This window comes from Lagopus muta, chromosome 4 (assembly GCF_023343835.1).
Source record: "Lagopus muta isolate bLagMut1 chromosome 4, bLagMut1 primary, whole genome shotgun sequence".
In the NCBI taxonomy this organism is placed as follows: domain Eukaryota; kingdom Metazoa; phylum Chordata; class Aves; order Galliformes; family Phasianidae; genus Lagopus; species Lagopus muta.
The window spans coordinates 25,742,114-25,767,522 of record NC_064436.1 but is presented as its reverse complement, the minus strand read 5'-3'; the positions used below and the strand labels follow the sequence as shown (position 1 = coordinate 25,767,522).

At 40.0% G+C, this 25,409-nt stretch overlaps 1 protein-coding gene and 1 long non-coding RNA gene across 2 annotated transcripts in view; one reads left to right on the top strand and one right to left on the bottom strand.

Moving 5' to 3' along the window:
- Nucleotides 1–25,409, top strand: part of ANTXR2 (ANTXR cell adhesion molecule 2) — a 99,961-nt gene that overhangs the window by 51,151 nt on the left and 23,401 nt on the right. The window contains exons 13-16 of the mRNA XM_048941540.1: nt 3,466–3,507; nt 4,576–4,671; nt 8,462–8,629; nt 8,785–8,865. Of these exons, the coding sequence (XP_048797497.1) occupies nt 3,466–3,507; nt 4,576–4,671; nt 8,462–8,629; nt 8,785–8,865 (387 nt within the window). The remainder of the gene's footprint in view (nt 1–3,465; nt 3,508–4,575; nt 4,672–8,461; nt 8,630–8,784; nt 8,866–25,409) is intronic.
- Nucleotides 4,678–25,409, bottom strand: part of LOC125691769 (uncharacterized) — a 226,102-nt gene continuing 205,370 nt past the window's right edge. The window contains exons 5-7 of the long non-coding RNA XR_007376240.1: nt 7,271–7,386; nt 6,003–6,174; nt 4,678–5,083 (exon numbers count right to left, since the gene is read on the bottom strand). This is a non-coding gene — a long non-coding RNA (uncharacterized LOC125691769). The remainder of the gene's footprint in view (nt 5,084–6,002; nt 6,175–7,270; nt 7,387–25,409) is intronic.

Below are 25,409 nucleotides of genomic sequence, written 5' to 3'. Positions count from 1 at the left end.
TAAAAGGTCTTTTTAGGTCATTGTTTGCTAAATCATTACTGAGATCCAAAACCACAGACTCTTACACTGAACCTATTACCACATTCTGACTTGTTCATTTATTGTTGTTTTGATGTCTGTTTCCTCAGATCATTATCCTGTGTGTGGTTCCTTTCTTTTCCTTCTATTCTGACTCTGAAGCTCACATGCTATTACCACTTCTGGATTAAGTACATTTGGGCTTTGGTGCCTGTGTGTTTGAGAAGACAGTAGCACATCAGGGCAGCCAGGAGGTCCTCTGCCCTTCCTCTGAAGCCTGGTGCAGTGGGGTGTCTGCTTTCATGGACAAAGACCAGGAGCAAGGATGAAAGCAGCAGCCCTCAACTCTTCTGTGCTTCAGAACCAAATGGAAAAGAGAAGGGAAAGGTGTTACTGACAGAACAGAATGGGTGACCAGAGTGCATGAATCTCTATCGCTTGCAGACAGCGTTGTGAGCTTCAGGAGGTTTGGGCACTCTGCTTTATCCTTGATATAAAGTCCACGTTGAGGTGGGGGACTCCTTTTTCTTCTTTCTTTTTTTCCCTTTTCTTCCACTTCCACCCCCCTTCTTTTAAAGGCAGTTCACTGTTGACAGTTCTTTCACTCTTCCCTCAATATCAGAACATATGATCACATCAAGCTGGCTTCAGGCTCTGGTGCTGACATTTCCTAATGCCCACATCACGCGAACATTTGATAAGTGTTAATGAGCAGATCAAAGGGACTGTTGCCTGAAGCAACTAACTTTTTTTTTTTTTTTTGGAAGAAATCGGCTTTCCTCCAAGCTCAAGTCTTCCTTCTTTGCAACTAAATAAAAGAGATGCAGACTTGCCTGGTGACAATGACGATAAAACAAAACAAAACAGAATTAGGAAGTAATCCATCTCTACATGTGGGTAACAAGACAGCAACCTTATCCAGAGTCTTTGTTACTTATCCAATCTGAATCAAGTTCAGGGAAAGTAAATTTAGCAATATTACAATACTCAGTAACTTCAGCTTCATGCTACATTTGCATTGTTTCCTGCCAAAACTGCATGGGTTCTTTGCATTTCCTTTTTTATTGAAATAGCTTTCCACTCATTTCACTTGAAATATCAGACAGGACTGAGAATATTCTTTGTGTGTGTGTGAATGTGTGCGAGGAGCCTGTGGAAACATAAGGATGCAGGCATTTACATTCCACTTCTGTCAGCAGGGTGAGTATCTGCTACTCAAAGCAGATTATTTTCTCACACCACTGTCACATTTAAAACAAGTTTCATTTTCTGAAGCTATTAGAAATAGCAGCTAATTAATTTATTGGTTAGTTTCAAATCAGGTCTACCCTATAACTTTAGGGAATGTAGCAGCTGCCATAGGATTCAATCCTTTGCTCAGGGAGTCAAACAGAAACTGTCATTGACTCATGACTTTTGAAGTCCAATGAGGTCAACAAATAGAGTTTGTATTGATTCATTGGAGAAGAAATTTTGATTCCATCAAAACCAATGGGTGAAGGGCCCAAATGAACTGTAGCATGTGCCACAAAGAAGGTTCCTATGTGAAGCTGTCTTTGCTCAGGAGAGATTGCAGAACTTAAGAATCTTACAGCTGTAGAAGGTGGGGTGATAATACTGTTTAACATGTATTTATATATCTACTGTTTAACATATATCTATCTGCAACTAGCTTGGCCTTTTTGTCCTGGACACTGGCTGTCACGGCAAGAAAACTGGTGTTTTGGGGGTAATGGTTAGAAAGAGGCAAAAGAGAAAGAAAAATGACAAATGAAGAGAATGTGAACATGTACACTGAAAGTAGCATTTTACTGTTTACTGTTTTAATGCTGTGGAAAATCTTGCTCAGTACCTAAATATCTCTCAGAATCAGACCATGATCACTCTGGGTTCTTCTTTCTCTCAAGTTAGGACAATAATTGCAATCTGGCTTTCAGGAATGTCTGACCAACTAAATAGCTGATTTCTGTGAAGTAATCTTAGAATTCCCGATGGCTGGTGGGAAAAATAGTCAGAAACGCTTCAGGAAAAACAATTGCTTGGCATCTTTTTGCAACATCTTACAGCAAAGGGATGTCTTATTAAAACTCATAACTGACTTCCCAATCCACTGGAAGCATCATAAACAAGTCAGTATCTTAAACCAAAGGTACCATGGAAGCATGTTTCCAAGGAGGCCATCACTTTTTTGTCTTATTTGATAGAATTTCTGTATCACTGCTAAAAGTACACAGCTTGTTTGGGCAGTTAAACTCTTGGTGCGACTATGACTTGAAATGTAAGCTAAAAAGGAAAACTCTCAATTATTCGTCAGGTAAAAGAATGTTCTTTTATATATGATGCTATCCATCCATGCAATTACAGATTATCTGTAGGCAGTGGTAGAATCAATGAAAGCACTATAATAATGCAGAGTGAAGAAAATAATACATATTTTAATTAAGGTAAAGTATGTGGTTGCCCTTGTGGACAATTTTTGATGGGCTACTCCACAGCAAAAATAGACTCCTTTAGTTTCATATTTTTTAATCATTTCTATATGATATTCAAGCACAAAAAAAATGCCTTGATGTCACGGAAGTACTTCTTTTTTAGCTTGACTAGCCTGCTTTTCCTGGGGAAGGATGAATGCCTGTACTTCAGTTTTCACCTTTACCATTTAAGCAACTTGCTCCCTTTCTTTTCCCTCCGTTCACTGTTTGGTGGTTTCCTGTCAATACCAGGAAACTCCCTGAGATTTACAGTACGTATGTGAGAAAGAGAACAACAAGAAACTGTAGGTAGAGGTTTAAAAATAAACGTAAGTGAATTACCATCTGAGTGATCCTTAACCAGTCACAGTTTTAAGAAGCCTTGCAAACCTAACTCCCACTTGCAGGCACTCTATGCTGAGCAGTTAAGGAGCTACATGCTTCAGTTATTAGATCTGAAATGTGAGATCTGCGGAAATGATCTAGACGTCGAGAGGTGAAGCCTGAGCTACCAGAAGGCATTTCACACTTGTCATTGGGCCAGAAATTATCCATCAGCATGGCATGGCACAAAGAAGCAGGCATCTTGGCCCAACATTATGCAAGACCTCACATAGACCTACGGCTGCTTTTCCTCCCAGGCTTGCTAATTAACTCCATAGGATTTCATCACTGCCTATTACTTAGAATGACTGAGTCTTATCCGGTCAGGAAGCAAAGTGGCAGACACGTCTGCCCAAAGAGTGTCTGCCAGTCAATTGATTTTATTTTCTATCAGGCGGATGGTGTTAATTTCCAGAAGGCCTTGATAATCAATACCCAAGGGATGTAGCAGTAGTGGTTGCCAGTTTATGAACAGATGTGGGAGACTCAGACGGAAACTGTCCACTCTTAAAAAATTTTCTGCATGCTTTTTAATGCTGCCAGTGCAATTCCTTATTTTTTGTTGTTTTTTTCTTTCTTTCTGCTTTTTTAGGTCATCAAAGATCCCCCTCCACCTCCACCACCTCCAAAAGAGGTACAGTATAATACTGCACCATACACCATGCTGGGTGATGATACTATTCCTCTGTGCTCATTTGTGTTCTGCAAATCTGGCTCCTTCTGTATTCTTTTGTAAATACCTGCTGAACAAGAAAGAACTGCCCTGTGAGAAGCCTTAGGCTGAGAGAGGCCAAAGTCCACTTTTCTACTCTTTCTCAGTCATCTCAGTGTATGAATTAAGTCATTCAAGGTCATATCCATGTAACTGTTTAGTAGCTTTACCTCAAGACAATTTAACATTTTCTCATTCCTCATTGAAAGCAGGAGGACCAAGTTGTCCTTACCTGACAATCCAAAGATTCATCATAGGACTTAAAACTGTGTGTTCCCACAGCTTTGGCATTTGAGACAGTGAGAGACCTTTATAAGGGAACTTATTTTCCTCTTATCAGCAGTAACATAGTAGAGGCTTTTTTGATGTCTTCAGTATTTTTGCCTCTTGGTGTTGACTTAGCTAATTGCTTGAGCATATTCAAGTGTGTTCTGACAGCGAAGGCCATGATAAGGTACCTCACTGAACAGAGGCAGCCAAGAGCAAGTTTGACATTGGTTGGCTTAGAAAACTGTGATTGGCTGTGTAACCTTTACTGCAGATCCACTGAATGCTGTCAGCTGAATCCCAGTGAGTGGGGCTGATAATCTGGCTCTTTGCAAGCATTACATTTTCAGTAGAGGAAGCTACCACTGATCCTTTTCTTTTTTGTGTGTTTTGCTTGTTTTTATTAATGCAAACAAAAAAAGACAGGGCAAATGTATACTGATCTGTAGAATACGCAGCTGGATTCCCCATTTGGGCTTTCCTAATGGATGCCACCAATGCTTTTCTCACACAAACTCCTAAAAGAGTATTTCCAAACATGACCAGATTTTGCTTGGAAATGAGTGAACATTTGAGGAAACTAAAAATCTGGTTCTTCACATCTAAGATAGGAAAACATTCTCTTGTGTACTCTAATAAAAGATACTAGAAAGATACCTACTAAATAAATAAGTAAATAAATAAATATCTTTTAAAAGCAAATGTGTTTCAATTTATTGACAGGAAGAGGAACAAGAACCCTTACCTACCAAGAAATGGCCCACAGTAGATGCTTCCTATTACGGTGGACGAGGAGTCGGAGGAATCAAAAGGATGGAGGTTCGTACAATATAAGGATGATAACTCACTGAAATACAAGGTCTCTGAGGCTGCAAGTGGTGGAAAAAAAAGACTTTGAAAGTGTACTGGAAATACAATGGTATAATGTTTGCTTCTTTCCCAATGACATAAGCCTTATGACATTTTTACCCTATCAAATAATTTTGACCCTGCTTATGAAAGAACAGCTTTCTGTAGTTCCATTTGACTGGAACTTTAAATAGCTGCTTGAAGACATGCTCTTTCCATCAAGCTAATGAGAAGGAGAGAGTGAGAGCCTTTTCTGAATGTTTTGGAAGAAATTACAGTGAAACATAAGTCCTCCAACTGTGGGCCAGCCAAATGCGTTGACAATGGTGATGCTAAGGAGAGGCTTGATCCCAAAGGAACTCACAGCGACAACAGTGCCTGTCTTTGAAGAGACATGATAGCATCATGTTAATTAAAACAGAATGAAAATGTGCACGTCCTTATGTCAGATTTTACAGTCAAGTCAGCCTTTATGGAATTTGCAAAGCAGTTTTCTGTCTTTAAGTTTAATCTAGGAAACTGTCTCTGAAATTCCCACCTAGGCCATATAGTTATGTCTTGATCAAACTATAAGTGTATCAGCCTAAGAAATGGCTTTGCCTGAGTCCTTTTGAAATGCAGCAGAAGAATGTGCAAGTTTAAAGTTCTATTGTTTATACGTGTTTCCTTTAGCAATTCAGAACTGCTAATTTAGAAGAGCCTCAGCTTTCAGAAACAAACCATTTTGTGTAGTGCTTTCCAACATAAGGAATAACAAGACTGGATTTTTTCAAAGGAGCCATAATGAGCCTCCAGGAAGAGGTTTCAGGATTTATAACATTACAGTTTGTACAGAGGATCTTGTCAAGTGAAACAGAAATCTGATATATATTCAAATGAACAGAAATAATATCTCTAGCATTAAGAAATACATTCTTATCACATGGCAAATATATGGTGTTTTCTTTTCAAAGAAAGGAGGATAAAGTAATAATTAAATTAAAAATATTTTTTATCTGTAGTAGGAATAAAGATGTATAGTTGTAAGTCAAATTAAACTGCACAGACACGTGAGAGGCCCCTTATTCTATGAAGCTCTGTCTCTATTCTTCTCTGGAAGCTGGGGGTACTCAGCTGGTCACCTCACCTTAAATGTCACAGCACTTAAATATGAGGCTCTTCCTCTGTTCCATGGAACCTATAGTAATGGGGCTGAGGGAAATGCTGGCTTAGCTGCCTGTTTCCAGCTGTTTGCACCTTGCACTTATCACTGTCTTAGAGCATGATGAAAGTAAACAGGTCTAAGAGAGGTTATTCCTTACCTGACAATGAGAGGGCAGTGGATTCTGTGGCCAATGAAAAATTGGATGGTCTAGTCATTTCGTTTTCTTCAGCGTTTTCAGTTCAGACGGCAATTCAGTTATGAGGTTTTTTTTTTTTCTTGCATTCTGTTCTTTTGCCATTCTTCTGACAGCTTGACTTTTGGGCTGTTTCCTTAGACAGAGAAAAGTAGAGAACAAACTGTTACATTTCCACTCAGCAGTCCTTCCCTACTTCTCTATGCTTACTCTTCTCTTTCAGGGCATTCCTTTCTTCCCCACTACTTTTGCTCCTCTGTGATAGACCATGATAACGTAGCCAGGATGTTCACTCCTCCTAGATTTGTCTTCTGACATTGCTTCAAAGTTTCAAGATATCATTTCTGGATCTTACTCATTACAGACAATTGGTTTTAATGTCAAAGTTGTGTTGTCAGAATCTACAAATTTTGGTTTCTTCTGGTGAAGCCATTTAAATCTGAAGGAGAAGGTCATTCCATCAGTAAGGAATCTACCATGTATCTCTAAATGGCTTTAACAGTGTTTAAAATACATTTTAACAACCTCATAAAAAACATTGTAAAAGTACCATTGATCACAGTGAAAGATACAGATGCATTTTAATGACTCAGCAGGGTCTACTTGGACATGAAAGCCCATTCTAATATTGTAGAGACAAGACTCCCCTGTGAAAAATGGATATCACTAAGCAAGCCAAGTGGCAAAGTCCAAAATAACAGTAAGGTTCAAAACAATAACCCTTCTAGGAAATTATGGGAAAATTTAATCTAGAAAATTACACAGGTGACATATAGCATTATGGACCAAATCAAGCTCTGTTGTACTTTGCTGCTCTCATTCTCTATACTGAGATTACATTGTTAACAGACTCTTTGTGATGGTGATAAAATTTTCTTCCAGGTTATTTTGTATGTTTGAAAGAGGGCAGACTATGACTTGCCTATATATTTCCCTCACTTTCCTTATCAGCATGTTTTGCATATGGAACTTAGGATGACAAAGAAAGCAGGTTGCTGCCAACCCTCATCCCATTGCATAGTGATCTTAGTACAGTATGGTGTCCCTAGCAAGACCTGAAGAAGCCTTCTTCCTTTGTCCTGGCAGCAGAAAGAAAACTCGGCTTATTTCTTTTTACAAAACAATCTTGTGCCCTTTTGCAGTGGGAGATTTGTTGCATCCCACTATTTTTTCTGCCCTTTTTTAAAGTGTTTGAATTGATAAGCAGCAAGATAGAAATGGGATATACCTACCAAGCAGTTGCAGTGATGCTCTTAATTCTTTCCCTGAGGGAAAGGGTGAGTATTCTTCAATTATTCTTATTTTGATTCATCTCTTTTCATGCCTGGCATATCTAGTTAGGAGATCCCTGGGGGAAAAAAAAAAAAAAAAAAAGTGTGTAGGTGGAGTTTTGTAAGAATAGTTTGCTTTTTTCAGTCAGCGATTTCATGACTCATCAGCATAAACATCACGTTTATGCAAGATCTACTGTCAGAACTTAATTTGCTGTCTTTTGGTTTATCACATCCTCCTTATACTCTAGCTTGAAAGAGGAGGCAGGATGCAGAAAGTCTTGCACTGAACATAATTGGGGCCACTTTTACCAAGAACTTTTAAGCTCCAGCCATAGCTTTTATACACTCTTTCGAGATGAGAAGTTAAGAGTCTTCCCTAGGCTTGTTTGCTTGTAGGATACAGCAAAAATAATTGCTGCACCATGTTTCCAATTACAGTAAGAAATAAGATTACCATAGCAAAAATCATCTCTCTTGGAGGAAAGATGTTTTTCTGTACTTTCTCTATATAGCCTGGTAATTAGAACCTTCTAGAGAAGTGGAAATAGGCATTTGTCTCATCAGCAGCAATACTCCAGGTTTCCATCCCCTTCCAACAATCCGTGTATGTTTTATGCTCTTAATGCAGTGATATAGATACTTACAGTTAGTTACATGATACACATTTACTTATGCAGGTGACTGCTTCATCTATATTTTCTCCAGTATGGAGAGCTACTTAAAAGTCTTTGAATAGCACCACTGAGTTTCTGTTCAGTAGTGCTGAAGTAACACCTTCCATCTAAACTGGGATTCTCAGGAAGCACACTGTGCTAGTAAATCTGGGGTGGCTGAAATTGAGGCTTTCATCAGTGTCAGGTGGAGGTGTAGGATAAATCGGATTTCCTGTCTGCTTTGCAGTCTATGAGGTGTATGATACGATTTTCTTTCAGTATTTCTCTTAATTATTTGCCTTCGCAAGATGGAAAAAAAAAAAACCACACATATGCATTTAAGTAAGATGCTTGTTATCAAAAAGGAGGAGTGAACATTTTCTGTTCTCCTGTTAATTCAGAGTTTCTTCCAAATTTAAACTTTTTCAGCCATAGTTCCCTGGTCATTTGTCTGCATTGTGTTTACATCTAAACTCTGGCTTTTTTCTTTTTTTAGGTTCGCTGGGGGGACAAAGGATCCACTGAAGAAGGGGCTCGATTAGAAAAAGCAAAAAATGCTGTGGTGAAACTCCCAGAAGAACCAGAAGAACCTTTTCATCCAAAACCACCTAAACCAAAGCCTACCTCACCAGTCATTCAGGAGAAGTGGTATACACCAATTAAGGTAAGCTTTTTAGTCTTCAGTACAGTGTAGTTTTGTACTTAAGGTAGGACTTTGTGTGCCTTATTCATCTTACACAAGCTGAACTGAATATACTGAAATAAATGAGATTTTGTTGGTTTTATCGTACTCAGAGTCCTGTTGCTCTGTTGCCACAGGGTCGACTTGATGCACTGTGGGCACTGTTACGAAGACAGTATGACAGAGTCTCTTTGATGCGACCACAACAAGGAGATGAGGTTTGTGCAGCGCGAGTGTATCAATTATGGTGGGCAAAAAAGGGGCATGTTACAGCCAGGGTATATCAGCTGCTGAACACTGGTAATTCCATGGCCTTAATGAAAGAAAGCAGTGCAATAAAAAGAATGGCACAACAGAAAAAAATAATGCATTGGTAAAAAAACGTACACTGAAAGATATGCATTCCTGTGTGTGACACATTTGAAGAGCTGTAGGAGAAAACTATTTCCTCTAAGTGAGATGGAAACTTCTTCTCAACACACTGCCCCACCAACAGATGGGCATGGCAGATCAGATTCTCAGTTACCTTAAAGCAACAGTGTGTGAGAGCTGCTATTTTTGCAACATATCCCATGAAGACAACATAAGAATTAGAGATGTTAAAGGGAAGGAGTTACTTCTGATGGAAAGAGAGGTAGTCACTCTTTAGGTTACCTGCCTGATAATAGGGCTGGTGGTTGGTGCTGTTCTCACATAAGAAAAAGTTTTATCTAGGGATTTATCTAGGACAAGGGCACGCATTTGGAAGTTGCAAAATGACAACTCGCAGAACTGGAGATAGGAAGCTGTACAATCGATGAATGTACAGATGTTACAGTTACGAGGTATACTGGAGAGCTTGGCTACATACTTATTACTCCAAAGCAGAAAAGATAGGACGCTTACCCATATCCAGGGCTCACTCACAAAACTCCAGCAGAGTGGATCTCCAGAAGAGATCCTTCCTCCCCTGGCAGTCAGCTTTTAAATGGGTCTAGGAGAGGTGCAGCCAGGCTCCACCCCTTCTAGCAGCACAGCTGAATTGCCTTCACCTGTGCTCCTGTGGCTGACTCATTGCTCGCCTCAGGTGATCAATCAGAGGTTCAGGCTGTGATTCAGCAGTTCCCATACAGAAGCATACTCTTTGTATGGCTATCAGATACTGATGTTAGCGTTCTGGTTGTTATGTTTGCATGTTGTTTACTCCTTGAATGGGTTATTCATGTCATATGGAATAATGAACAGTAGTAATTTTTCATGCAAAATATACAGTACTTTATAGTACTTTAACAAGTAAATTCTGTGTAAATAGAAACGCTGATGCCTGATCTGGCTTTACCTGAACAGGCTACAATTGTCAGTCAGGCTCTGTTCTGAGGATTTCCGGCCATGAGAATGGCAATTACTGGAAATTCTGTGGTTCTGTGAAAATTGGCTTACCAGGGAAGTCATTTTTGGCCCAGTAAGAAATCAGGCATCCGTCCTCTCTGGATTTGACAGAATCACATTGACCAACATTTTGGCTTATAAAAAACAGAGAGGTATCTCACTAACCTTCAGTATCTTTACTGAAAAGGGGAATAGAATTTCTCCGAATGAATTGAGATCAAGATAATGATCATTAAGGTGTGACTTGTAGTACTGTAGGAATGCTATTTGTGCCTGTCTCAGTATTTTATATCTTGGAAGAAAAAAAAATACACCTCCCTAGTTCATGATTTGCTGGCTGCACATCCTATGCTGTTCCCCTGGTGAGTTGAAGTCAGTATGATAAGCAGACACATATGTAGATTGAAATACACGTGTGCATGCACCTAACTGGGAGACACTGTTATGGCAAACAGCAGCAAAGCAGCTCTTTTATTTTCTTCCTTTTACTGCCTAGGAATTTGGTAGTTCCCATTTGCAGAAGAATTCACTGCTGAATTCAGTTCCTTGATCAAGTAATTGAAATTTAAGCATGAAGTATCAAAGCAAATCTTCCTCCTCCCCTGTCTCCCACTCTTCCATGTTGCCAGCTAATGCTGAGGTGGCCTGGTCAGAGGCTGCATGCAGCTGAGCGAAGGAGCTTTGATTGCGGACGGCAGTCCTTGGAGCCATGCATTTTTCAGCCAGCAATGGTGAGGCTGGGGACGCCGGTACAGGTGTGAGCTAGCAGGTTGTTGATGACATCTGCACAGGTCCTCGGCAGCCTGCAGCGAGGCGGCTGGATTGTCAGCAGATGTAGTTGAGAGTGGCAGAACAGTTTTGGTCTCCCATTTGCCGCCTGGGGGCTGAAACACTAAAGGTAGATTGGGGGTGGACACAGCTGCGCTCCCAAACATGCCTCGGGCACAAATAAAGAGATCTAATATAGTTTGACTCTGTTGTGGTGGGGAGATGAGGATGGAGAGCCACTTCAGAGACAACTTAGCGCTGCAACATCTGCCGCCGAGTTCCCCGGGAGTGACAGGGGACAGCAGGTACAGATCGAAGTCCCCACACAAACAGCCTCCATTAAGCCATGGATCTTTTGAAGGGCTCCCATCAAACATAGTGGAGTCTGCGGCAGGAGATTATTTTGTTTTCAAAGCAATGTTTTGTTTTCTTTGCTAACAAGATAATTTATAAATGATTCATTACCCCATGTTCCTACTCATATTTATGCTTTCTTTTCTTTATGTAAGGCGTAAAAAATAAGGAATCACTATAGTTTTAGGATAGTTTGTTAAACCACTTAACTGACCAAGGGTTTTAGGCAACCTTCAGCCCATAATGTTATTTTCAGTGTTATTTTGAATGCATGCATGGGGAGCATCTGCCATTGTTTCCATACTGGAACACCTCTGATATAGAGTTTATATGAGAAAGAAACTTGGCAGTGGTTTGCATTGTGATCATTAGGGGCCTATTCTCTTACAAAAATTCTTCAGTTTATTTTCTGATTTAGCACCTAGAGGTTGTCATTAATGTTCCTCAAATACTTAGTATAACCTTACTGCTTGCTGTAATTTGCACAAAATTCTTTTAAGTCTACAAATGGCCCATGGCAGTCATACTTAAGATTTTGCAGTCAGAATGTGAACATATGTGGCTGGGAAAAGGAAAAAAATCCATAGCTCATTCAACAATAGGTTTCTATAGTAGAACTACAGGGCATTTCCAGCTTTTTTGATGTTACAAAAAAGCATAAGAAAACCACACTCATATATATAATTTTAAACCTATTAGTGTTTACATGCTTCAAAGATGAATTTGTAGTAATGGCTGCAAAATTCATAGGAACATCTGTTTAATGTAATGTTACTTTGTGTGCGTCTCTATGTTATGCAAAAGAATTTTGTGTTGTAATTCTGTTAGCATCACAAATTCACAGTTCAAAAGACTTTGACATTATGATATTCTCTGAGTTGAGGCCCATGTTGCTATTCCCTTTGTGTTTGTTCAGTAGTTTCTACACTGGGCACAGGCAGAAAACATTAAATCATTCGTTCAGACTGTCAGTTAGAGAATATAAAAGGAACTGTTAGAAGGCTGAGGCTGGGAGTCCCTTCACTGAGAGTGAGCTCACTGTTCTGAATCAAAGACCAACTGCAGTGCCTAGGACAACCCCAAGTTTCAGTTCTACACCATGCTTTAACAGGTACCAATGAAGAGTTCAACTGCTTGCACCTAGCAGCAATTTGCATTACCATGGGATACTTTTCACTTGAGCTCTTAATTCACTGATCATATGGAATGATGTAGAAGCAATGATATCAAAGAAAACATTGGCTAAGAATTTTAAAAGAAACCCAAGAATTCATAAAGTAATGCTTATCTTTATCTGGGATCTCCTGAATGGCTGCAGTGGTTGGGAGATGCAAAACTGGTTATAAAGTGAGATGAGAGGAGAGGTAAAGAGCACCTCTTCTTCTTAAATGTTTTCTGCTTTCTGCCATTTCTCCAAGCAAAAATTTGTCTGTGCAGACCGAAACTGGAGCCAGTGTTTTTCCTAAACGTCCACAGTAAGATTATTGGTAAATTATTAAGTTCACTTTCTGAACTGAAGTTCAGTATAAGTTAAAGAAAATGGAAGGGAACATTTTAAGAGCAGTAATTTCAAACTGCCCCATTCCGACTGAATCCAGAGGTTGGTCTCCAATAGAAAGCAATGCATCCTTGTGAGTGAAGCACTGAATGAGGTTTCAGAAAAAGCAGTAGCAGTCATCTTTATGAAAAGACAATGATGTCCCAGTATTGTGAAAATAAGAATATTTTCCTGTAGGTGCAGGCAGTCACTTTGGTACTCCCTGCCTTTGTGTAGATGAGAGCTGTTAATTTTTTTTTTAAATGAGCATTCAGAACTCAATAGTATGAGCACAAACACTTCTATGAATGAAATAAGTGCCTTTGTGTTCCCATTGCTGCAAGACAACAGCAGCTGTACAGGTGGGTGATGGTCCTGATGGAAGCAGTGCCTTACCAAAGTATAGCATGCACCTCTGGTTGATGCCACAACAGGTTAACCGAGCATTCTAAAAAGTGGAGCTGCCCCCATGGTGTGTGCAGCCAGAGGATTTCCTGCTGGTTTTAGTAGTTTAGAAACAGCTGAGTGTTTTAGGGTAAGATACACCCTACCAGGCATTGCTGTAACTCGAGCTGTACTGGCAGCACAGAGAGAGTGCCTGTTAAGAGAGGGAAAGTCATGTGAATTTGCTACAGCTGTCAAACACCGTCTCCAGCAGCCCAAGGAGCATTACCATTCTTTCCACCCCTGACCCCGTCCATGCTGTATTAAGAAGAAAACATTTCATTTTTCAGCTCAATGTCCCTCACCGTTTGTTTCATTCTGCACAGTTTGAAGGGGGGAAGATGGTTTCCTTAATTCCTCAACACAACTTCTTATGGAGCAGATTGCAGTAAAAAGTTATATTTGATTACTGCCTGGCTTTCAGCAAAGAGAATGCTGTGTGTATTCAACCAAACTCAGACATAAAACAACACCCAGCCTGGACACAGCCTTTACAGGGAGGGAATGTGAATTTTAGTTTATGTGAATGTTGAGTGTCTCATTAGTCAGCTTACAGAAAGACTGATCGCCTTCAAGATGCAGCAGGAAGAAAGCCGACAGGTTAATTCAGTCACTGCCATCCAGAAGAGACGTGACAGCTTTAACTGTCTTGTGCACCCAGATTTATGAACTAGTCCCATGCTCTTAACCAGATTAGTTCCTTTTCCATTAACTGCTGAAAGTAGGGCAGCTGTCCGAGCGGCTGGTTGTAAATTCGATAATGTCTGCTCTGTTAATCTGTAGGCTTTTCAGATGGAGAAGGCAGCAGATAACAGGATTAAAGTTTCACGACCCAGGGTTTTCACAGCCCGATATGCGGGCGCAGGGGGATAGAGAGTGACTTCTGTCATTAATCTTAATTGATTGCCAAGAGGTTTTAATCTGGGTTATTAATTAGGAAGATCCTTAACATACTGTCTACACATCAACATCAGATGCTCTTTTGGGACTTTTGGGACATATGGCATATCTTATATTTACATTCACACAATTTACACATACGTATATTTCTGTATGAAGTGCAGATATATATGTATGGATGTATACAAATAGCAGTGAGAAACATTTGGATGCAGAGGCATCACATGCTCTCTGGCAATATTTGATGAAAATCAAAAAACACAGTGCACACAGGTTACATTTCCACATAATAAACAGTACACCTCTACATTCATACGTCTTTGTAGCCATTTTCATTATATATGCCATTTAACTAGACTGTTTTGCAAATGGGTATATCTGATACGCAGATTTGCATAAGATTGGTGTTTAACAAATGTGCAGCACGTGTTGTTGTGTGCCTCTGGCCATGAAGACACCTACAGATCTCAAACAGAAACATAACCAGTTCTTTCTTTCACAGTTTCCTGGAGCTTAGGTTCATGCATTCACTCTTCCCTTTTTTATTTTTAAACAAGTTACTGCTAGACAGTCAGAATGAATAGAGGTGTAACTCCCCATAGCTGCAGCTATGTAACTATGTGATAAATCCCGTAACACTGCTTTGATGTTTACCAAAATACCGTATGCAGGAAGAAGTATTAAATTATGGATTGAGCATATAAACTAGGCAAGAAGAGAAAACACCGTGACAGAGACCTGGCACTTGAATTTTGCGTAGATGCAAACTGTGCTGTACATTTCTGTAGCTCCACCATTTACAGATGATTGTTATATCATTAATCACATATATCATTATATCATTCATCGCATACACAAAAATAGAGCCAAGGGGCTGAAAGTTCTTTCATCATGCCCGTGCTGAGTATTGTGTTATCTCTTTAAATGGTTAGTCACAACTTTTGCTTGTTTCCCGTAGTAAATTGCATCCAGTCTTCCTTTAATAGTGATGTATTACCTATTGCACTACCACAAAGGGGCATCCCATAAATGCACCCAACTTCCGAGGATTCACTGTGGCTTTCTGCTTCAACCTGAATTTCATTGGAATTAACTGGTGAGCAATACTAGTGTATTTAAAAACAAATAGATTTTGACTGATTGCTCAGTTATTTTCCTAGCAAGGTCCCATTTGTGGAAGATTTACGGCTTTCATCTTCCATTTTCTTGCTCTTGCAAGATCTTCCTCCTCTTGAACAACCTTTCTAACTCCACTTGGACTATTGGGACTTGTGAGCATTAGTGCTGCTTTGTATTAGTCATTCAGCAGTCAGTTGAGCTGATCTGTGAATTTTCACTTAGCATCTGAGGTGCTTCTGCTGAGCAGGAACAGCACAGTAACAGTGGACTTCCCAAGAAGGTGCCTCACTGATCTGGCAGATAATCCATTGCTGTGATATCTTGAGAGTCTGTCAACAAGCTGGGAATGCTTCTTGTTAGCAGACTGAAGAAGAGGTCAGAATTTGATTTCAAACAGTGGCACCAATTCTTCCACCTCATCACAAATTTGAAATCCAAGGATGAAATGACTTTAATGACTGTGTTTCCTTGACACAGCTCTGGGTTTGCTTTTCCAGAGGGTCACAGTTAAGGAGAAGGAACAAAAACAATTTGAAACCATGTTGTAGGCAATATAAACACTATATGTGGATGAAAAGGCATCCTATTGGCTTATGCACAGTCAACGAAGAATTTCCCATAGTTGTGTCCTTACTCCTTTACTTTTCATTTTTTGACAACATCTAAATGAAAACAGTTTATTTGGAGCAGAAATAATGCTTTATTCATTCTAGCCCTCATGCTCAAAATGATTATTAGGAGTGGTAGAGTTCATTGGAGATGAGATTCTCCATAGCTGTAGAAATGGAAGATTTCAGATCTTTTCCAATGGTGGTCTGGCATGTTTAACAAGATTCAGACTGTGACTTCATTGCCATTTGGAGAAAAACAGCACAAATACTTCATATCAACAAAGACAACTAATGATGGAAATCAACCAACCGGGTGTGAGAGGGGATCCAGGACAGGAAACCTGAGGTCAGAGTGAGGTAGGAGGCTCCAACTGTTACTGGGAGAAGAAATAGGCTACCTTGCCTTTGACAGTATGAGCTCTAATTCTCTAAGCAAAAGGAAAGCCTTGAGAAAACATCTTGAGAAGAGCATTTTTAGAAACTGAGTCACTGTGTGTCACTTTGAAGTGCTACCTGTAGGTATCTGTAGCAGCCTGGACCTCAGAGTTGTTTATTCACTTAAAATGAGATTGTTATGAAGCTGTGCTCGGTTATAGCTATTTGAGGACCAAGTGTGCATAAGCAGCTCCACCCAGATACTGTTACTGCATCATAACAACAGTGGCACTAAGCCTGAAAACAGCTGCATATCCTAATAATTTCATGTGTGTAAATCTTCTCATTAGTTTTAATATGACATTATCAAGAAGAAGGCAGGGTGATGGAGCTGCTCCATAATCTTGACATTGATTGCATAAAAAAGTTTGGAAGGATTTCTGCCAAATGTGACTGTTAGAAGTGGGTAGTGCAGAAAAAGAGAAGAATTTTTTTTTTCTTCTGATATTTTTACTGCATTCTCAGAATTAAATAACATTTTTCTTTTTAAATTAATCTTTGCATTTCTTAAGTCCACAGTGAAGTACAGGTCCATTTAGAATTAAAAAAAAAATAAGCTTTTGAGTTGTAAGCAAAAGCTGTAATATTTTCTACTAGCTTTAAATTCTTCATGGAGTGCCTTCAAGTAACATATGCCTCTGATCTTCATCTGCATGTTTTGTCTCAAGAGGAAATTTCTACCTACTAAAAGAAGCGAGCGTGCCATACATTGCCAAAGTCCATTACACTTAAAAGTTCAGGCAGACATCCATCCATAAATTAGAATGTCTTGATAATTTGAGTTTTGTCCCCCAGTAGTGTGACATAATGGCATGCCCTCAGCCTTAACATTTAATTTTAATATTGAATGTGCTGGTTTTTGATAGCTTGTGTCACAGCCTTCATGTAATTTAAATGCAGTTTTAAAAAAATTAATTCAATTATAAGCAGTGGAGTTATTAATGCTGCTTTGTGTCACTAAATATATATGGATACAAATAATTCTGTTCCTTTTAAGTCACTCTGAAATGAATTTTGCAACTTCTGATAACCATGGTGGACAAATGCTAAATGAAAATCAATCACTTCAATTTAAATGAGCTAAGCTCGCTGTCTTTCTTAAGCAGCCTCTGTTGGACAGCTAACCAGATGATAAGTAACAGTTTCACTGACCTATAGCCTCTGAATGTTTAACATAACCCACTAAGGACAGCACTTCAATTACCACTGCATTGCTTTTACTCTAGGGCTCTGCATTGATCATTCATATACAAGGATTACTTTCTTTCTGATGCACATTTCTATCTCTAGTTTTCTTGCACAGTGTTGCTCTCTCTTTTTTTTTTTTTTACTGCACCTAATAATTCAAACTCTCCAATAGGAATCAGTTTGATGAAATTAAAGAGGTTTGGATTTTCATTATTATATTTTTTCCACTGGAAACAACAGAAATCCTTTGATGATCTGAAATACAAATTTTCTTACAGCATGCAAAACATTACTGTATGATCAGAAAAGGTAGATGCAGATGGAAAGTACACGTCAGCTGGTAAAGCATTTCATATCTTTCTGTGCCCAAGTTGATGGGTGATATTTTATGCTATAAAACCTGCTAAAACTTGGAGTGGTTGTAAAACGATAGACAGGTATCTTTAGGAAGTTGTAGAAAATGATCCCAGAAAAAAAAGTCAGTTGTTTAGGGCTTAACATTTTCAGAAGAACCAAAAGTCTCTAGCGATGTTACTCAGTTCCAAGGAAGGACTTCTCTAGCAAACCTCACATCCTCTCATCTTAACAAACTGTTGTGCATCTCTAAATCATATAAATGCTGTGCATTGTCAGTAGGAAACAACTACTTACCCCAGGAAAGAGGTATTGCATTTTAGGGCATGTCCTTCTGTCCATACTGCTTCCTTTCCTCTTCCAGTGCTGCCTTCTGGCCTTGTTCTTGACTTTGCTCCCCACCTGTGTGGACTGTTACATTTGTCATCACTTCTGCAGAACTTTGGTCACTATCTTGAATTTCGAGTGCCTACCACAGTTGAATCCCAAGTAGTTGCAGGTCATGCATATAATTTTATTAATAAAATAAAAATGGCTACAAACAAAGGCTTCTGCCCTCTCATAGCCACTTTGAGGCTCAGGCAGCTGATGGGAATGACCTTTTATTTCTGCAGTAATTTTCATAATGATATTCAGGGTCAGGCCCAACAACCAATCTGCCATGCATTAGTAGACATCAGTTCCCTTTGGTAATACGAGATAGATGTACCCCAAACAGATGGTCAGAGATCATAGGTGGCTAATGAACTTGGTGGAGCATTTTATTAAGATTACGATGGCAACAAAATATGTTTTTCCCCTCTGATAACAGCATTGGTAGTAAAAAGAAAAGAAGGGCGTGTAGAAGATTGGGAAGATGCAGTGGATTGTGTTTCTGTTGGATCTAGGAAACTGTGAAATCTGGATTTAATTTCTCAAATCGAGTTGCATTAAAAGTGCAGTGTGGTTGGAAGAGTAAAAAAAAAAAACAAAAACTACTATCTCTATTGGTGGTAATTGGAGAAGAAGTGATGTAATGTTATCTCCATCCTGATATTTGTTACTGACTCTACCCTTTGAATGATTCCTATATGTCATATATATTAAAACTATCCTTAGTTAAATTATTAAAGTATCCTCTACACTCTGGTGGAGAGAAAGAAAATCCAAGAAAGAACAAATTTCACTAAGATTGGCCTTGCAAATGCATACCAGGGACTTGTGCACACGGTGCCATGGATTTGCACCCCCTTAAATCACAGCATATTAAAGAGTCATGCTTGTTTTCCTTGGAAGCCCTTCCTGCTCCTAGCATTTGTTTTTTGGGGGTAGATGCATGTAAAAGCATTCAGACCTACTGAACCAAAATCTTGTTCATCCTTTTTTTTTTTTTCCTCCAAACTGATTGTATGCCTTCATGTCTCTGTGGAACTGACCCTGGGAGTATCAAGGCCAATTGCATCTGTCTAGCACTTCTCCTAGTCAGGGCCAAATCAATCAACAGCACAAAGCCATTGAGCTTTGGAGAGTGCTTCATACAATTTCACGTGCTTAATTCTTGCCAAGTATAACATATTTTTCCTGAATAAAAGCCAGTTCTGTCTGCTAGATAAGCATTACAACAGTGGCTCAAACTGCAAGCAGAAATTTTAATTTTGTCTTTTAAAGATTTGAGAGTTCTGTGTCACAAGTATTTGAGAAGCCCAATGACTTACTAGCATAGTACTCTGGTTCAGCTGATCCAGCCTGTCCACACTCAGTCTGCATTGAGTGATGCTAGTTGGAAATTCCCCACAGTAGCCAATCCCTAGTGATGGCATTTGCCTCCTGTTTTTGGTTCCTGAAATACAGAATTTTAGAATAATTATGGTTGGAAAAGACCTTTAAGACCATCTAGTCCAACCACTAATGCACCACCACTGTGCCCACTAAAACCATGTAACCAAGTGCTGCATCTCCACATTTCAATTGTTTTCAGTATAGACTTCAAAGTTTTCTCCAAGGCTTATCTGAGGAGTAGTAAATATAGCTGGTCTTCAGCTGCAGTGTTGTTCATTACATCCAATTCATAAGGTGGTCCACATGTTAAAAGTCAACATAATTGACTTGCTGCTGATGTGTATTAGTAATTGCCACTTTGATAACTACTTGTAACTGTAGTACTGAAAAATACCTTTGATTTAGGCTTTTCACAATTTAGTTTTAACATATTTCAATAGTTTAAGGAAGATAAACAGAAAGAAACCTTTCAATTACCACTAAGATGGTTACTGTAAGTGGAGTGGCTGTGAGCTCTCTTCTCTGGAGTATTATAGCATTTTGGGTTGTTGTTCTTTTAATATTCTGCCTAGTTAAGTGGAACATAATTTCTGATCTTGTAAGAAGAAATACTGTGGAAGAAGGTTACTATGAGAGAGTAGCACAAGGATGAGAGCTGTCTTAGCACATATCATGAACAGAAGACCAGGAGGGATGTATGTATCCATGGATGTGTTTTGATGCTTCTAGCAGTGAGTGCAGTGGTTCTCTCTGGGAGATGCTCCCAACTGGACTATGCACATTTTTACCAAGAGCACAAGGACAATTCATGGCACCTAAAGGTCTGCCCACCCTCCTTTTCTTTCCCAGCCAGGATGGTGGGGGTTTGCACAGACTGAAAACAGCTGGCACCTCTTTTAGGCTGCTTTCCAGTCTGCTGTCTCCACCGAGATTTCAGCTGAGACATAAATGCTGTTGATTGGAGTGAAGTTATGGAACAGACTGAACAAAAACAGGAGAAAGGTACAAGAGAAACAGAAAGCATATCTTCCAACTGGCTAATTCTTGATTTCCACTCAAAAGCTGAGTGGCCTAGCAACTGGGCCACCGCCACACATTGGAATTGCAGTTTTGCTAAAGGCAGGCTGCTCTGACCAAAGCAGCAGGGCTTCCTCAGAGTGACAGGGGTGGTAATTAAGACACAAGAGAAAGGCCATCAGGTTTCTAAGGGTTACAGTATCTGAGGAGGACAATGTAATAAAGAATGAGGCCAGTGATGGTATCTGACAATTTTTAGGAGATGATGTGAACACCAACTAATGAAGGAAAAAGCATTTACGCGATGGGGGAAGCAGAGATGCCTCTAGTGAGCCCTGTGAGCAACAGCCAGAAAAAGAAGGGTAAATGATGTGGGTAGAAGAGTTCACATTCCATTGCTTGAGGCTGAAAATGCTTCAATTCTCAAAGCAGAGACAAGCACATTTGACCCAAGAGAAGAGCAACGTAAATAGGTTTGTTTCCATAGCTCCATCAAGTGCAGGTAAATAGCATTCAGTGTAACATCTCCTTGGTGCTACTTTCCACTACTAGGGGTCCTACTGCAGTATCAGGGTCAACTCTTCACTAGAAAACAGAATCAGGTGCCATTTTTAAATGCTGGCATTTCTTCCCTGTAATAACACTAGACAAGTGCAGTGCCAAACTGGTACATGGAAAAGTCTAATCAATAAAAAACATTTTTCATGGAGCTTAAGAGACAGAGATTTTACCCTATGCATAGCACAAAAGTAAAATGAAGTTAAATCATATGCCAGACTAGGCTGACCTATGTGGAGCCATATGTATTTATAAAAGACATCAGCTGCCTAGTGTCAGAATATTGTGGCTTGTGGCGCTTTCTGCTTATGACTGCTCTGAACAACAATTAGCATTATTCCTATCTCCTTTATTCACTCTGTGAGGCCTACGTCATGTGCCTGCAAGGCTCCTCGGAGACAAGGTGATGGCACCATTGGTCAGCCCACTTGGGAGAGGGCCAGCTGCTAGAGATGACTGCAGCCCTTGTCAGCCTTAATGACCTGCAGTTGACACCTCCTCCCAGCCGCCTTCCTTCAGTGTACAAGTACTACATTGGAATAATTGCAGCCTGTCATCCTCTGTTTCACACACACACTCCTCTTAGCCTAGACAAACAAGGGACATTTGACTAGATGCTCAACTACTGTTGACTCTCTGTGTCTGGGCTTCTGCGTGTACACATGTGCGTAATTTACATGCATGTAAATATTCAGTGCTCAGTAGTAGTGTCAAAGGGTAAATTATACTAGTGAGAGTCAGATTGCCCCACTGTCCCTCCTGGTCCCTGTCAGATATAACTCAGCAGGAAGATGTAGGGGCTTCAGCCTTCTGCAGAGCCCAAGTAGTATCATAGAATCATACAATGGCCTGGGTTGAAAAGGACCTAAAAGATCATCTAGTTTCAACCCCCCTGCCATGGGCAGGGTCACCAACCACTAAACCATGCTGCCACATCCAGCCTGGCCTTGAATGCATCAGTGTTTGTCTGGTCCTGTCAATGTTGCCAGAGGGATTAGCACCTGCCACTCCACTCCTCGTTGATGTCCCTAGCATGCACACGGTTTTCACTGAATTGTGAAATAAACGACTTTTAAAATTGTTTTAGTGGAAGACTGTTAAGCAGTTTGGAATAGATGACTCATATCTCCTTAGCACAGTTTCTCCATTCCTGCTTTTACTCCTTGGGCATCCATACCTGAGGACCACACACATCTTTGAGTGGATTGGATCCTATAGGATTGAGGGGTCAACTGTATGGAGACAAAGGCACTTAAGGTAAGACAGGCATGGCCAGTGTGAATGCCCCATCTTTGCAGTGTTATGTGAAGCACCCTGGCAGCTATGAATGAACTTTTAGTCTGGCTGCTGGACCAGCTGCAAGAGCTACAAGATATGTATTGAGTAGATAAACATACATAGACCAGAAGAAATCAAATCCAGTGAAAAGCTGCCGTGGAGATTCAGCCTTGGATTATCTCATCTTCACTAGTTAGTCTCTATGGAGGTGGCATGCTTCTTCCTCACCCCTCTAAAGGACCAATTTGGGATAGAGACACAAGATATCAAGGCTTCTGTGATCTGAAACTTGTCTCTGGTCAATGAATTTCATTCTCCCCCTGACAGCGTTCAATGTAGATCTCATCCATATGAAAGATACCATTATTTTCAGTACATGCTTGAAGGTAGTTTTTTGTCTGTTTTTGTCAACTATTTATTTAACTGGACATCACCTAACAAAATGAGGTTGGCAGCTATAAAATAAGTGGTAGAAGAGAACATAACAGCAACCATAGGAAACTATGTTCTATATTCACCGGAATGTTTGGCTTAGAGTACGTCCCTCTGGTTATGATTCACTGTGTGTCCTGCAGGGCGTCCAGTAAGAGATATAGCCACCTGAGTAGGTGGCTATCATTATGCTATTATTACTGTGCTATTCTACATGAAATAGTGAAAGCAACAGGAGGTATTTCTATCTTGCTATTTATGGCAGATTCTATTACATGTATTTGGATGTCAGTGTTCCCAGGCAAGTAGTAAGATAATGATGATTGGTGAGAGAGGAAGTGCTGAATTACCTTCTGGTGTAAGTGGATACAGATCTGTTTATATTAGTGGTGAATTCAGTCCTATGTATTTTAAGTTCTTGAGGCTGATTTTTTCCAGACGTACTACTCAAATCTTTTTTAAGGATTTTTCAAGCCGTAAGCTAGTGATGAGCCTGCTTTACTTTCAAAGCTCTGCTTTGGGAAGGGACTATCAGCAGATATTAATTATTGAACACTATACCTTCTGGAAAAGTTGTTTCATCTCTGGAAAGTGACCTTGCTAGAAGAGTGAGAGGGAAAGAGAGACGTAGATTGCCTCCTGAGATCAAGTGGAGTGATGCGTATCAAGAGAAGACACTAAAGATTTATTGTCCATGGCAAAAGAAACACAGATCTCTGCTTGTGCAGTAAATGTTTTTGACACCATACAACTATAAAGAATGACTAGATAGTGTAGGTTAAAAGTGTTTTACTCAAGGAAATAATACATATTTTCACAGGGCTGTTTAAATGAAGAGGTCTGACTGCTTGGCTGTTCAGCTTTGTTGGTCCTGAGAATTTCATGGTGTCTCTGTTGAGTCAGTTTCTTGTTAAAAGGCAGCTGAATAATCATAAGAGAGAATACTAAGAATTTATCTGAGACTGAAAGAGAACAGAACTATACTGTTACTCCTGCAGTTTGACCAAAAGCCTCACTAATGCCTGTGTCAGCAAAAGAACGAGTGTGGCTTCCACACTGTTTTCCTCATCTGTCTTGCAGAATCTCTGCAACCACTTCATTTTCACATACATCGGAGCAAAATGGTTACATACAGTTCATGCAAATTAAAATTTTACTTTTGCTTTCTGGGTTGGCCAGAATGACAAGCTTGGCCAAATTAAAATCAACCCAAACACCAACTTTTCTAAATACTGGGAGATTAAAACGTGAGTTGCAAGCAGGGCTTTCTACAAAAGGCAGCTTTCTTTTGACTTCATCAGTGAAGTAACAAACTTCAAAAATTTCAACTATTAACCTTATACAAACCTTTTTCCTGGCATTTTTACTTTCTTTTCAGACCAGTTTGTGCAGCACTACACTCATCTTACCGTAATACTGCTACTGCTTAGTCAGCTTGATTGTTTCCAGGAAGGACTTAGAGGTCCTAGTAGGTGAAAAACTTCACATGAGCAAGCAGCATGTGTTTGCAGCCCAACAAATGTCCTAGGCTGCATAAACAGAGGAGTGGCCAGCAGGGCACATGGGAAGGGATTGTTCCTCTGTACAATGCCTTCAAAATCATCTCTCACTTTTATGAATGCCTCTGTTGTATTGGAGAGCTAGGCATTCTGACCACAGAGCTTTTAGATAAATCATAATTAGATACATGTGCAAATACACCAGTGAGGCCTGGGTGCACAATTAGTCACCTAATTATGTTGAAAATGCAATTGCACACTTATCTAAAATGGCCATGCTTCTTCCGAGGCTGCCCAGTTGTTTCTGTCTCATTCCCCAGTAAGTCTCCAGGCCCACCTGTTGAAAATGCCACTATCTGTCTTAAGAAACATTCACTATCCTGTCTTTCATTCAGCACCAGCCATTTTGAAGCACAAGTGACTCCTGGTCAAGGTTTTTACAGAGAGTTTTTGCTGCATTCTGCCCAAAAGTATCCCATGTGTTGGCCTGGTTTGTTGCTTGAAGTCAGTAGTGCTGCACAGGGTTGAAGGGGACAGGCTGCAGCACGGTGTGCTAGATGCTGGTCACTATGAGTCAGTGTTTTACTGCAAAGTAGGTTTCAGAGAGATTGTACTTTCCAAGTTTCATAAAAGAGGTAGCCAGGTAGGTAGAAGATGATGTAGTGGTGTTTCTTCAGAAAGAGAGGCTGTATCACAGGCTGAGTATTCATGACAGAGTTCCAGAAGAGTCTGGACAACACTCTTAGACATGCAGTCTGATTTTTGTGTGGTTTTATGTGAAGCCAGGAGTTGGACACGATGATCCATATAAGTCCCTTCCAACTCAGGATATTCTATGATACTGTAGTCCTATGGTGTGCCCGCAGGGCATCAGTCTGTAGGGAACCAGGTAGTGCTGAACTGGTTTCTTGTGGAGCTGCTTGTTTTCAAGGAAATGAAAGTAGTGTCATCAGAGGGTACTGAAAGAGAGGAGGTTTGGTAGTTCCCATCTCTGGCATCAGGCCAGCCTTGGCTTTTATTTAGCTATTTTTTCTCTTTCTGCTGTTGCTTCTTTTTCTTCCGTTAAACAAGGAAAAGAGGGGAAAAACCCGGCCAACTGTGATTTGTGATTCAGCTGACAGACAGCGTGTGATGGAAATTGC